This window comes from Bos javanicus, chromosome 20 (assembly GCF_032452875.1).
Source record: "Bos javanicus breed banteng chromosome 20, ARS-OSU_banteng_1.0, whole genome shotgun sequence".
Lineage (NCBI taxonomy): Eukaryota > Metazoa > Chordata > Mammalia > Artiodactyla > Bovidae > Bos > Bos javanicus.
Genome location: NC_083887.1, coordinates 14759887 through 14774017, shown reverse-complemented (window position 1 = coordinate 14774017; position 14131 = coordinate 14759887). Strand labels below are relative to the sequence as shown.

The window sequence follows — 14131 nt, the reverse complement described above, 5'->3', positions numbered from 1 at the left end:
GATTAGCGCAGAAAGTTTAGAATAAGTGGAGAAACACCCATTTTGCTCACATTCTGTTGACAGCCCCTCACTTCGAAGTCAGGATTTCAGTCAATGTGGAAAGACATCTTTCCTTGGCATTGAATTCATTTCAAATCATTCCAGGCAGACTTACTGCTTGGTGAATTTCAGCATTTACTTGCAGGTGTCAGCTTCCTACAGGGTAGAAAGCTGCTCTGAATTTCTGCCAAGAATTTTTTAAGCTTTAGTGTCACCTCAGTCCTAGGTGATGATCAGACAAGCTCTGGGCTAGGCAAAGGTGTCACAAATGCTCAACAAAGATGCCCCAAACCAGCAGTCATTCTTATTAGGCAGCCTGTCCTTCGCTTAACATCTGAGCACTTTCTCATCAATTCTAACACATCCTATTCACTTGTGAATGCTATATACGTATGTGTGTGTGTGTGTGTGTATATAGCACTCACGAGTGAATGTTTTATATATATATATATATATATGAGAAGAAGGGTGAATGAGGAGAATTTCAATAGCACAGAGGTTTTTTGATTCACTGTAATGAATGCACAGATACAAAGGTCAGTCTTGATACAAATCTCATAATCCCTGTGTATGATAGCTGTGTGCTTTTAATACATAAAAAAGAGGAAATGGAAGCAAATATACCACCACAGAACACACATGCCACAGCACACACATGCACACTTTCTATGTAAATACAACAGACCAATGTATGTAGACATTTCCCCATATAGTGGGAACGATACATATCAAGAATTGCTTTGTATAATATATAAATACCAGTGAGGTCACTCCCAAATTTCTTAAATGTTTGGAGAAAGGCAAACATATAGGAAATTCAGGAAATAAATGGGAATTCAGAAAATAGATCTCTAAGTCTCAAAGAAATAAAAATAAAAATTTCCTTTCCTATCAGTATCTTCATAGTTTTGGTGCATCTATTCCAAGGAAGTGTTGACTTTCAGTTGAACTTGAGTTTCAGGAAGTGTGGTCAGTATTCAGAGATACCAAAACCTTCAGGGTCTGCTGTATCTTTGCCATATCCAGTTAGGTTAAGTTCACTGATCATTTGGTGGCTAAAGAAGTGAGAGCCCTAAAAATGATGAGAGAATATGGTTATCATTTCTTTCTGCTCCAGATATATCATGATTCATCTCTGAGAGATTCTGCTGAGAAATTAGGCTTATATATAGGATTTGACATTGCTTTCAGCATCTTAAACTATTTGGGGCAAGTTTAACTGTTTTAAAAAAAGAGATGTCCCATTTTTAGTCTCAAAATGTTGACATCCAGACTATAGTGAATTATTTTTCACTCTGAAAAAAGACAAAGAAAGTCCTGTTTTTCTCCACATTAGCGGAGTGTGGGTTTTAAGAGAGGACTGTAATCTGTGGTGACTGTGGGGAGAAGGCTGTGTTTGATTAATCTGATGTGCCCAGCTGGGGTGCCTGTCTCCTTGCCTGCCTCCAACTTGCTACTCTAGTTCCATCTAAATGTGTAACATAGCGCAGCATTCCAAGGAACACCGTCAGCTCGGTCGGTGATGCTACTGTACAAACAAGCATGACACATGGGAGCCTTGGGGGCTGGGGAGAGAAAAGCCAGGGCACTTGGATGACAATTTATTTAAGAGGACCAGGAAGCCAGGACTCAGTTTTGTTCCTGACAGTTTCCTGAGTGTCTTGTTGTTTTTGTTCAATCGCTCAGTCGTGTCCGACTCTTTGCAACCCCATGGACTTCGGCACTCCAGGCTGAGTTATCGAGAAAACCAACCGTCATCTACAAGCCAGTTTTATTCAACTGGGGCACAGTCTTCACTATATCCATCTCTTCATCTCACTCCCGATTCTGGGCTCTTTCCCAAGGTCCTGCATCTTCAAGATTAGCTTGGGGAAAGGGGAACATCTTAGCTTTGTTCTTGGAGAGCAGTGCAAGTAGTCCTTACAAAGCTTAGGTTTAAAAGAGTTCCAGAGGGACTACCCTGTTGGTTCAGTGGTTAAGAATTCACCTTGCAATGCAGAAGACGTGGGTTCAATCCCTGGTCAGGGAACTAGGATCCCACTGCCATGGAGGAGCTAAGCCCACACGCCACAACTAGAGAGTCCATGCGCCACAACAAAAATCCTGTGTGGTGCAATGAAGACCCGGCATGCAACAACTAATACTCAATACAGCCAAATAAAATTTTTAAAACGTTTCCCAGAGCCAGCCAGCCATTTTGTTGCTCCTAATTCCATTCTGACCATATCCTAGCACTGCCCTACTTGACCGTTTACAGGCTCTTTCCCTGTGGTCCTCCTCCAGCCTCTGGGACTCATACTGGCCAGTTCCACTCCAACAGGCCGTTTCTACTCACTCTCTCTGTTGAATTGCACTATTTCCCCAAAACTCAACTCATTAAACTGGATTTGGTTTACAGGTTTGTTTCTTTGTTTCTCTACTTGTCATTGTACTAAAAATTTCAGGCCAGAACTGGTGAATTTAACAGCTGACAACCTTCTCCAAAAGCCTTTGTATTCAGATGCCTGGCTATAAAAAGTGCTAGGGAAACACTCAACAAGAAATAGTTGAAACCTCTTCCTGAGGCATAAAGTGAGTGAATTGAGGTAAAACAAGGTCCTATGTAAAGGAAAAATAGTTAATCATAGCTATATTATTATTAATAATAAGTCCTTCTTCTATGCTAGGCACCAAAGTCACCAACCAAGCTAAATGTTTTAATAGATTATTTCATTTAGCTCTCACCTAGGGTAAGTATTATTAAACTGTATTTTACATATGGGGAATATGAAGCTTAATGAGCTTAAGCGATATGTTCAAAGTCACAGGACTAGTAAGCAGTAAACTATAGAAAAGAAGCCAATTTTATTCCAAAACACGGGCTCTTTCTCAGAAGGATACATTGCCCAAGTGAAAAACTGCCTCTAAGCCCTTTAACTCTAAGCAGTGGTTCTCAAATGTGGCTATTGGCTTCACTTTCGCCCCCACCCCAGGAACGTGGCTGTGTCTGGGGACATTTGCAGTTGTCACAGTTGGTAGGGAAGTGCTACTGACATCTAGTGAGTAGAGGCCAGAGATGTTGCTGGATATCTTACAATGCTCAGGACAGCTCCTAACGATAAAGGATGATCTAGTCCAAAAATGTCAACGAAACTGAAGTTGAGAAACTTGGATTCAAAGGACTGTGGATTTTTAAGACCAATCCTTAAAAAAACAGTTGTTTTGTCTGTACCTCACTCAACCTGTACATTCTATCCCATCACAGATGACAGCAGCCTTCTAAATCTAACTCCCTACCCCCTGGTTAGAAGACGGAAGAGAAGGTTCTTTGGGCTGTGCTGTCTCGTCTCAAGCTAGGCGATTCCTCCCGGAAGCCACCACTGGGAAGACCTGAAAATATCACTGAACCCGAGGACCTCCAGACAGCTGAACCACAGTCATTGGCTTTTGACTATGTTTTCTAAGCTTCCTTATTACTTTTATCCACCTCTCGCTGTCCTTTTAAATGATTTTACATTTGAAAGCAGCTGCTGTCAAGGAAAAAAAAAACAGATTCAAAAAGCAGTCTGTTTTTAAAAGGATTTTTTTAAAGCTGACATTGCACATGTCTGCTCCAAACCACACCATGACAGATGCAAGAATTATGATTTTTAAATTATTTAAAGAATTTTTAAGTGTATTATACAGAGAAAAATTATTTCATGTATAATAGTATATCTGTAGCTCTTGCTGATCTATGTAAACAACTGATCACATATGAGAGTCTTTAAACATAGAAGTCTATTTAAAACTGCAAAACTGTTCAAAATCCAACCAATATTAGAAATAATATTATAATCAAATATATACCACCTCGACCTATTGCTTTCTCTGCACTCATTTATGTTTAGTCTTCCATTCTGTCAGACTAAGAGCTTCAACAGAAAAATGTCTTAATTTACAATGCAACAAAAACCGTATATGAAAAGTATTTAAATTTTGTAAATACACAATAATCCTAATTCTTTAATACCAGTGCATATGGGCAACTAATTTCCTTTCGATCCAATGGTGTCTTTTTCAGCTTCTTGGAGAATGAAGTAATCCAGTTAGGAAATGGTGTAGTAACATATACAATTACCCTCCAATGTAAAATTGAATATTATCACATTTTGTTCTAATTGAAATTGAAGCATGATGTCTGCATTATCAGCATAGTGTTAAATCTTATAGGGCATGCTGGATTTAGCTCAGATCGTAAAAATACTTAACATTTTACATTGTTAATAAAATCTTTTTAGTTAAGCTAAGCTTGTCTCATTTTAGATAACTATGCAGATAAGACTTTTCCAACGTGTACTTGGTGTCTTGTCTTATGCTTAGAATCTTACAAGCAGGACACATTAAGCAATACTCTATTCTAGAAAGAAGGAAGCCACATGCTTTGTTTTTCTGCTCACAGCTTTGTTGTGCTCTTCCTCCACTAAACTTGTAACATGGTACAGATTTTGTTATATTTTCCCTTGTTCTTCCTTTGGCCCATTTCCCAGGCAGAATTTCCCATGGGTTGAAAGATCAAGCCTTTGAACTTCTTTTCTTGTTTTCCATAGTCTGAAAATTCCTAAAGTCAGACAAAAGGCCCAGAATCCAGCACAATAAAAGGATGAGCTATCCGTGGTTTATCCAAGACACGAATTCAATACCAACCCTATAATTTCTCAGCATTTATGTGCACAGGCATTTATATATCCACCAACATTTTGACCTAAAAAACTAAATATACCCAAGGTTTTAGTAGCTTCAGTGAAGAGGGAAAGAGGTAGAGACAAACTACTGGAATAATTATATTAGGTTGAATTATATGAAATTGCTGATATTTGACTGTTTTTGACCTAAAAATGGCAACTTCATATAGTTCAACCTAATATCTGCTGTTGTGGAAATTATCCTTGGAATTGTCTTCTAGTTTTTTTGATTGAAAGTGAAAGGATTGAAGAGTTGGAAGAGATCTCAAAAGACTATGCATGTCTCTATTTAGATCACACCAGCTGGTTATTGGCCTTATTCTTGGAGTCCAGAGATGTGTTCCAATGAGTTGGCAACTGATACATGGTTATAAGTATGACTAGCTTCATGTCAAGACATACCCTTGAAAGTTAAACAAGAAAAATCACAATTTTCTAAATCAAATACTTATAAAACAGTTGTTAGAATATGCTATTGAAAGACTCCTAGGGTGACTGCTCCTTTGCAAAACAGGTAACCACTCCCAAATTTACATGGTCTGCAAACCCCAATTTTCACACATCTGCTTTGATTCAAGCTTAATATCCTTTCCTGAATGCAGTTCATTTTCAGCTCCTGAAGTTTAATTCACTTCAGGTCCATTGTTTTAGAAATTGCGAAGGAGCCTACTCTGGCATACTCTCAGCTGCCATCTCTGCCCTCTCCCACCTTCTACCATATTGAACCCTTAGCTTCAATCTAGTTCTTACTAATCCATGTGCAGTCATTAACAGATAAGTCCAGTCTTGGTGTTCCGCACCTTCTTCTAAATGCCTGACCTAAATCACTTCTGCTTGGTTGATTTGTGCTCACCCTCGCCTTAGTCTCAGTGTGAAAGTAACACCCTCCGTGCGATTGTCCTCTGTACAACTGAAGACTGTTAATAAATTCAGGTCTCACCTCCATGTCTGGGGAGGGCTATAGTCGCTATTCATGGAGATAGGGATTTGTCTAATTCCCCAGCTAGGCTTTCCATATCTAAGATAAATAAATTCAGCCACCTTATCTTTTATTCATAGTGCCTGTTTCCCAGCCTTGGATCAATTTTGTAGTTCCTGTGGACATACTCCAAGATTTATAGATCTTCTTTCACTATACAGGTCCTAAAATTAAATTTAGTGCTCACAGTCCCTATAACCTACCCTGCCTCAGAGTTGCAATGGGTAATTCGCCACCTCCTGTTGGGTATGCCAGTGCATCTTGGTAGGAGCTGACCCCACCCCCCTGTTACCTACCAAAGGACTTCCTTAGGTGTAGTTCCATGAGATAACTGTCTCTGTTTCCTGCTGGTAATTTGCTTTCAGATTAGCAATAACACTGAGCTGATCTCTAGGGATAAGGAGAGCCCACTGAACTCATTTTGTTTCATTTGCACATATGCTTGAAACAAAAAAGGATATAAGGTTTCTCTGGCACACAACCACCCATTTCACCACCCTGTTTTTAATACCCTGTGTTGATTTTTTTTTTTTCCAGATTACAGACAGTGCATGTTCTTTGTGGGAAATCTGAAAAATACCACCAAATACAAAGAAAATAAAAATCACTTGAATCCCACCACAATCACATTGTTTAAACCACATTTCCAGGCTTTGACTCAGTCACTGGCTGGGCCCAAAGGCACTTTTGGTTGAGGTGTATGAAGAAAGGCCCCCAGTAGGCGCCACTTTTAAAAATCAGTCCACTTCTGTTTTTTGCATGCGTCTAGGAACAGATCCAGTGCACACTTCTGATTGTGCCATTGTTCAAGGGTACAAAGAAGAGCTTTAAAAGTAGCACAGCCCTGATGCCTCCTCTAATGAAAGCTCTTGGAACAATTCTAAAATCCTGCCAGATCATTTTGTTCCTCAGGGCTCCTGCAAGTTTGGATACTTACTGTTTGGCAATACTGCCACCTACTGGAATCTAAGCTTTATACAGAGCATAAAAGCATTTAATTAATTTTAGACAGCCAACAAATTGGCCAGATGAACAATGATCCCATATGGGATTTCAGCCTCCGGAAGTCTCAAAAGTGAAAGAATTAAGGATATCCATCCCTAATAACTTCTCACCCACCTACACACACACCTTAGCAATGTCTATCATTTCTTTGTGTTCTAGAACATCACCAAATGCAGAATGCTCAACTTTCAGGTAACTACTGAAAGAATGAGAAATGGTCCGGAATAAACCATTAATATTAAATATAAAGCCAAGTTATAAACCCTAGAACATAAGAGAACTGAGTACATTACAAAGATGTCATTTCACATCTATGAGAAAAGGTTGGTTTATTAAGTACATTATATTGGGAGAAATGGTTAGCCATTTGTTGAGGGATATATTAGATCCATACCTCAAAACTGTCATCAAAATAAATTCTAAGTGAAGTAAATATTTAAATGTTAAAGCACATAAATAAACTGGCAGTATTGATGAATATGATATAATTTTAGTGTGTGTGGGGTGGTAGGAGGGGAGCTTTTCTAAGCATTGTAGTGAAGCAAGAAACACCAAAGGAAAAGATGGATGGATTTGACCAATTAAAAATGCAAAATTCCTATAAAGTAAAAAAAAAAAATCGGATTAAGAGAAAGCAAAATTTTAAATATATGCAACAAAGAGTACAGATGTCTAATAAATACCAAGAGCTTAAATTCCACTACCTTTGGCAAATCTTCATGATCTACAACTTCCTCCCCAGCCAAGTGTTCCCATTTTTTTCTTTTCCTTATTATACTTTTTTCATTATTGCTTGTTTAATTGTCTATCCCCACTAAACTGAAGTTCCAGAAGGCAGCGACCGTGTCTATTTTGCTTATTCTTATATCCTCAGCACAGTGCTAAACACAAAAGCAAATAGTGAAAACATATTTATGGAATGAGTGAATAATGAATGCATGAATAAATGACATTTTATGACTCAAAAAGAATCAAACTTTCCAGTAGAAAATTGAGCCAAGCATACAAACTGGCAATGTACCATGAATTAAAATAATGCACTAATAATATGAAAATATTTGAATAGACTAGTAATCAAAAATGTAAGCTAATATGATATACTCTTTTTTAATGTATCAGAAAGGCAAGAATATGAAGAGTGAATGTTCCCAGGGACAGCCAGGAAATCTGGAAGTGAGCATCCTCTTATAGAGCAGCATGTATGTAAACTAATTCCACCTTTCTGGAAAATAATTGGGCAGTGTGTTTTTCACCTATACCAAGTAATTCCGCTGTAGGGAAATTCTTCTGAAAAAGTTCAGAAAAAATGACCTAAGATGTAGTCATTTATTATTCAAGAAATATGCAAGAAAGAATACTTACTTGGAAGAATGGGAAAAATCGTAAATAAACCCACAGAATCAGATTGATTAGACATGGTATATCCTATCAGTGGAATACTGTGCACCAATTAAGAGGAAGCACCATACATATACTTATGGAATTATATTGTTAAATGAAAACAGAGAAGAATATCTATAGCATCATCCCATTTTAAAAATATACTTACATATATATGTGCATTAAAGAGTCTGAAAAGATATTTGCTAAAATGTTAACAGCATTTATCTCTGGGAGGTGATATCTGGAGCAACTATATATATATTTTTTTTGGCATATCTGTAATTTCTGACTTTTTCACAATGAGCATGTAGTAACTGTATAATTTTTTCAGGGAATAAATAATAATGTTCACAATATATATTAGATTAAAAACATATTCTAAAACAGTGTGTATAGTATGACACAATATTTGTAAAAAAAAGAAAATATATATAAATATATCTATGTATGTATATATATTGATATATATGCATAAAAAGCTAGAAGGACATACACTAAAATGTTAATAGTAGTTATTTATGGGTAGTGGGATTATGGGTGATTATTTTTTCTTTTTGCTTTTCTGTGTTTTCTAATTTTTCTACAATGAATATGTATTACTTGTGTAATAAAAACTAATAATTAAAGTTTAAAAAAAAAAGAAGGAAAAAGTGAGAGACTTTGTGATTCACCACTTGCAGCGATCCTACACACCCCCTCACCCCACCCCCTTGACATGTTCCTGTCATCAAAATGTAGGCAGTGGAGACATGGAGAGGAAATAACAGGGCACCGTAACTTTTGAAGAGAAAAGAGAGAGAGAGGCAGACAAAGTGGGGTGGGCAGGAAAGAGAGAAGAAGAAGAACAGAACAGAAGCGGGGGCGGGGGGAATTAAGTGAAAGTGAATTAAGTAATTTTATTTTCTAATAAAAGGAGATGATACACATCTGAAGTTTGAGTTCAGTTAATTGTCAAGGATTGTGCAGTATATCCTAGAGTTACAGACTTTTGTCTGAATATCAGATGGGCTGCAACAAAGTACCCCCAGCTATGGCTAGCAGTTCCAAAACCTGTTTTCTAGAGATCCCAAATTTCAGGAAGACACTGGCTACTTAAATACTTCATTTCCCAGGATCCCTTGGTTATGGGTGTGGCAGTATCACTGAATTTTGGCCAATAGCTTTATGAATGAAATTGAGCAATTCTCTAGGCCAGAATACTGGAGTGGATAGCCTTTCCCTTCTCCAAGGTGCCTTTCCAACCCAGGGAACGAACCTAGGTCTCCCACATTGCAGGCAGATTCTTTACCAGCTGAACCACAAGGGAAGCCTGAGAATACTGGAGTGGGTAGCCTATCCCTTCTCCAACGGATCTTCCTGACCCAGGAATCGAACCGGGATCTCCTGCATTGCAGGCAGATTCTTTAGCAACTGAGTTATCAGGGAAGCCAATTTAAAGGTAACATTCCTAAAATAAGGGGCATGTCTCCCTTCCCACTAAGCTGCGAGGAAAGCATGAGGGTGGGAGCTGAAACAACTGTCTTGGATCCAGAGTTGGACACCACAGGACAATGACAGAGAGCTTTAGCAGAGATTACCTGTCTCACACTGTTATGCTTAACTAATTAATTTCTGTCTCATTGAAGGCATTAATAATGTGAATCTTTGTCTAGAAGAACTTGCTCACCAAATTAGTTACCTTCTGTAAGCCTCAGTTTCCTGAGAGTGAAATGGAAATAATATATCAGTATTACAAAAGCTTCAACCAAATAACTGTCCAATTATTTCCTTAGAATTAAAGCTCTTTTATGAGAAAAGTCAAACCAATCAAACATTGCATGATACTGTGTTGCGGAACAGCAAAGGGAAATCTTGAAATAAACAGTGCTTTTCTGCCAAATGGTCAATTGATTTCCATTTGCAAAAAAATTAAACTTCACTCTTACCTCATTCCAAGTTTATTATGGATCTAAAAGTAAAGGACTCTGTAACAACTTGGAGGGGTGGGATGCAGAGGGAAATAGGAGGGAGGTTCGAGAGGGAGGAGACATATGTACACTTATGTCTGATTCATGTTGATATTTGTCAGAAAACAACAAAATCCTGTAAAGCAATTATCCTTCAATTAGAAAATAAATTAATTTAAAAAACAATAAAGCTTCCAGAATATAGGATAATATCTTCATGCCCACAGAGTTGTGAAATAGTTCCTAACAAAATGCAAACTATGTTGGAAAACTGTTTAACATTATCTGCTATTATGGAACATACGTGTACCCTATGATCCAATAGTTTCACTCCTAGGAGAGACTCAAGAGAAATACATGTGTCTGTATTCAAAGATGGTTAAAAGAATATCCATAGTGGGATTGTCTGTAATAGCCAAAACCCATAAACAATTAAGCAAAAGAATCTATCAACAGGAGAATGGAAAAATGAATTGTATTACACTGATACAATTGAATACTATACAGCAAAAAAAGAAATGACCTTCGTTACAGCTACTCATAAGTAGATGAAAGAATAAAACCATCATAGTGCTGAATGACAGAGAAGGAATGGCACCCCACTCCAGTACTCTTGCCTGGAGAATCCCATGGACAGAGGAGCCTGGTAGGCTACAGTCCATGGGGTTGCTAAGAGTCGGACACGACTGAGTGACCTCACTTTCACTTTTCACTTTCATGCACTGGAGAAGGAAATGGCAACCTGCTCCAGTGTTCTTGCCTGGAGAATCCCAGGGACAGAGGAGCCTGGTGGGCTGACATCTATGGGGTCGCACAGAGTCAGACACGACTGAAGTGACTTAGCAGCAGCAGTGCTGAATGAACAAATAAATCTAGGTTTAAAAGTGCATACTGCCATTAGCAGCCGACATTCACAGAAGCTGAGTGATGGATGCTGTGGTTCAGGAAAACAAATGTAGGCAGGCACCCCAGCATCTACTACAGTTCATCCTCTGCACTGCTCAGATCCAGTTGCTCCTCACATTGATCTATGCCATCCAGTTTTAGCTTCTTCTGTATTCTGTTGTCACAACTCACATATACAGAAAGAGATACAGTGCACAAAGCATAGCCCCCACTTATGTAAGTGGTCCCAATTTTTATGTAGCAGCTGCTGATGACCTCTCTTCTCAACCACCGATCCTAGATTTCCTTCATCCTAGTCTGGCACTTCTGAAATGCCTGGTATGATGAACAAGACCCTCACTCCTAGTGGTCTGAGACCACTTATAGGTAAATATAGACCACTTATTGCCCATTTATAGGTAAACCTGAAAAACCCATGAGCATCCAAGAGATGACCTAGTCATCTAAGTGTCAAACATGTTCCTCTGTGCCTCATTGTGTTACAGAAGCCCTCTTTCCTCATGACGTTTAGGGCCAATAATCTCTGTCAGCATAGTAACTCCTTTATTCACCTAATAGTTTCCTGGCATGAGGAACCTAAAGTGACCAGGTAGCAGTGGTAGCTTAAAGTTTTGTGGGACTCTGCCTTGTGATGCAGAACCTCTAGACACAGATTCTAGACCCCCCAAATATTAGATTGTGAAAAGGTAATTGCTGTTTTGGACTGTGAGCCTTAAACTATTAAAACTAGGCTCAAACACATCTTTATTAGTTAAAATAGGAACCATGACAACCAACACATTTTTGCCAATGAGAAATAACTTTGCTTATGCCTGAAGCAGAAAAATCCTTGCTGTGGGATTCAACGAACTCTTAGAAACCATTTTCTGCCTTCTGCTCGTCGTGGAAGTATTTTCCCTGAAAAAAGTTTTTGAGATGCTTGAAGAAGTGGTAGTCGGCTGGTGAGAGGTCTGGTGAATGTGGTGGATGAAGCAAAATTTCATAGCCCAATTTGGCCAAAGCAGAAATGACACTCAGCTGGAGATGTGTCTGGTAGTGAAAGTCTGATGCTATAAAGAACAATATTACATAGAAACCTGGAATATTGGGTCCATGAACCAAGGTAAATTGGACATGATCAAGCAGGACATGGCAAGAGTGAACATTGGCATCTTAGGAATTGGTGAACTAAAATGGAATTTAATTTAGATGACCGTTATATCTACTACTGTGGGCAAGAATCCCTTAGAAGAAATGGAGTAACCCTCATAGTCAACAAAAGAGTCAGAAACACATTACATAGGTGCAATCTCAAAAACAACAGAATGATCTCGGTTCGTTTCCAAGGTAAAGCATTTGACATCACAGTAATCCAAGTCTATGCCCAAACCACTTATGTTGAAGAAGCGGAAGTTGAATGGTTCCATGAGGGTCTACAAAACCTCCTAGAACTAACACCAAAAAAAAAAGTCCTTTTCATCATAGGGGATTGGAATGCAAATGTAGGAAGTAAAGAGATACCTGGAGTAACAGGAAAGTTTGACCTTGGAGTACAAAATGAGGTAGGGCAATGGCTAACAGAGTTTTGTTAAGAGAACACACTGGTCATAGCAAACACTCTCCTCCAACAACACAAGAGATGACTCTACACATTGACATCACCAGATGATCAATACAAAAATAAGATTGATTATGTTCTTTGCAGCCGAAGATAGAGAAGCTCTATACAGTCAGCAAAAAAAGACCTTGAGCTGTGGCTCAGATCATCAGCTCCTTATTGCAAAATTCAGGCTTAAATTGAATAAAGTAGGCAAAATCACTTGGCCATTCAGATGTGGCCTAAATCAAATCCCTTGTGATTATACAGTGGAGGTGATAAACAGATTCTGGGGATTCAATCTGGTAGACAGAGTGCCTGAAGAACTGATGAGGGTTCATAACATTGTACAGGAGGTGGTGACCAAAACCATCCCAAAGAAAAAGAAGGTAACATGGTCTGATGAAGCTTTACAAATGAGAAAAGAAAAGAAGTGAAAGGCAAGGGAGAAAGGGAAAGATATACCAATATGCAATAGAATGGGAAAGAATGCAATAGAATGGGAAAGACTAGAGATCTCTTTGAGAAATTGGAAATATCAAGGGAACATTTCACACAAGGATGGGCACAATAAAGGACAGAAATGGCAAGGACCTAGCAGAAGCAGACGAGATTAAGAAGAGGTAGTAAGAACACACAGAAAAACTATACAAGAAGTCTTAATGACCCAGATAACCACGATGGTGTGGTCACTCAACTAGAGCCAGACATTCTGGAGAGTGAAGTTAAGTGGGTCTTAGGAAGCATTACCAGGAACAAAGCTAGTGGAGGTGATGGAATTTCAGCCGAGCTATTTCAAATCCCAAAAGATGATGCTGTTGAAGTGCTGCACTCAATTATGTCAGCAAATTTGGAAAATTCAGCAGTGGCCATAGGACTAGAAACGGTCAGTTTTCATTCCAATCTCAAAGAAGGGCAATGCCAAAGAATGTTTAAACTACTGTACAGTTGCACTCATTTCACATGCTGGTAAGGGTATGCTCAAAATCCTTCATGTTAGGCTTCAACAGTACATGAACTGAGAACCTCCAGATGTACAAGCTGGGTTTAGAAAAGACACAGGAACCAGAGATCAAATTGCTAACATATGCTAGATCATAGAGAAAGCAAGGGAATTCCAGAAAAACATCTACTTCTTCTTCATTGACTAAGCAAAAGCCTTTGACTGTGTGGATCATAACAAACTGTGGAAAATTCTTAAAGAGATGGGAACACCAGACTACCTTACCTGCATTCTGCAAAACCTGTATGCAGGTCAAGAAGCAACAACAGACTGGTTCAAAGTTGGGAAAGGAGTAGATCAAGGCTGCATATTGTCACCCTACTTATTTAATTTCTATGTAGAGCACATCATGCAAAATACCCTGCTCAATGAATCACAAGCTGGAATCAAGATTGCCGGGAGAAATATCAACAACCTTAGATATGCAAATAATACTATTCTAAGAGCAGAAAGTGAAGAGTAACTCAAGAATCTCTTGACGAAGGTGAAAGAGGAGAGTAAAAAAGCTAGTTTAAAACTCAACATTCAAAAAATTAAGATCATGGTATCTGATCCCATCACTCGTGGCAAATAGATGGGGAAAAAGTGGAA

General features: G+C 38.6%; 1 protein-coding gene across 2 annotated transcripts in view; it reads left to right on the top strand.

The window, feature by feature from the left end:
- Positions 1-14131, top strand: part of RGS7BP (regulator of G protein signaling 7 binding protein) — a 136007-nt gene that overhangs the window by 100637 nt on the left and 21239 nt on the right. The window contains exon 6 of one of the 2 annotated variants that reach the window (XM_061393435.1): positions 3284-8759. The exons of the other annotated variant lie outside the window; for it this stretch is intronic. Coding sequence (XP_061249419.1) covers positions 3284-3375 — 92 coding nt within the window. The 3' untranslated portion in view covers positions 3376-8759. Of the gene's footprint in view, positions 1-3283; positions 8760-14131 lie in introns of those variants that run through there. 2 annotated transcript variants of the gene reach the window in all.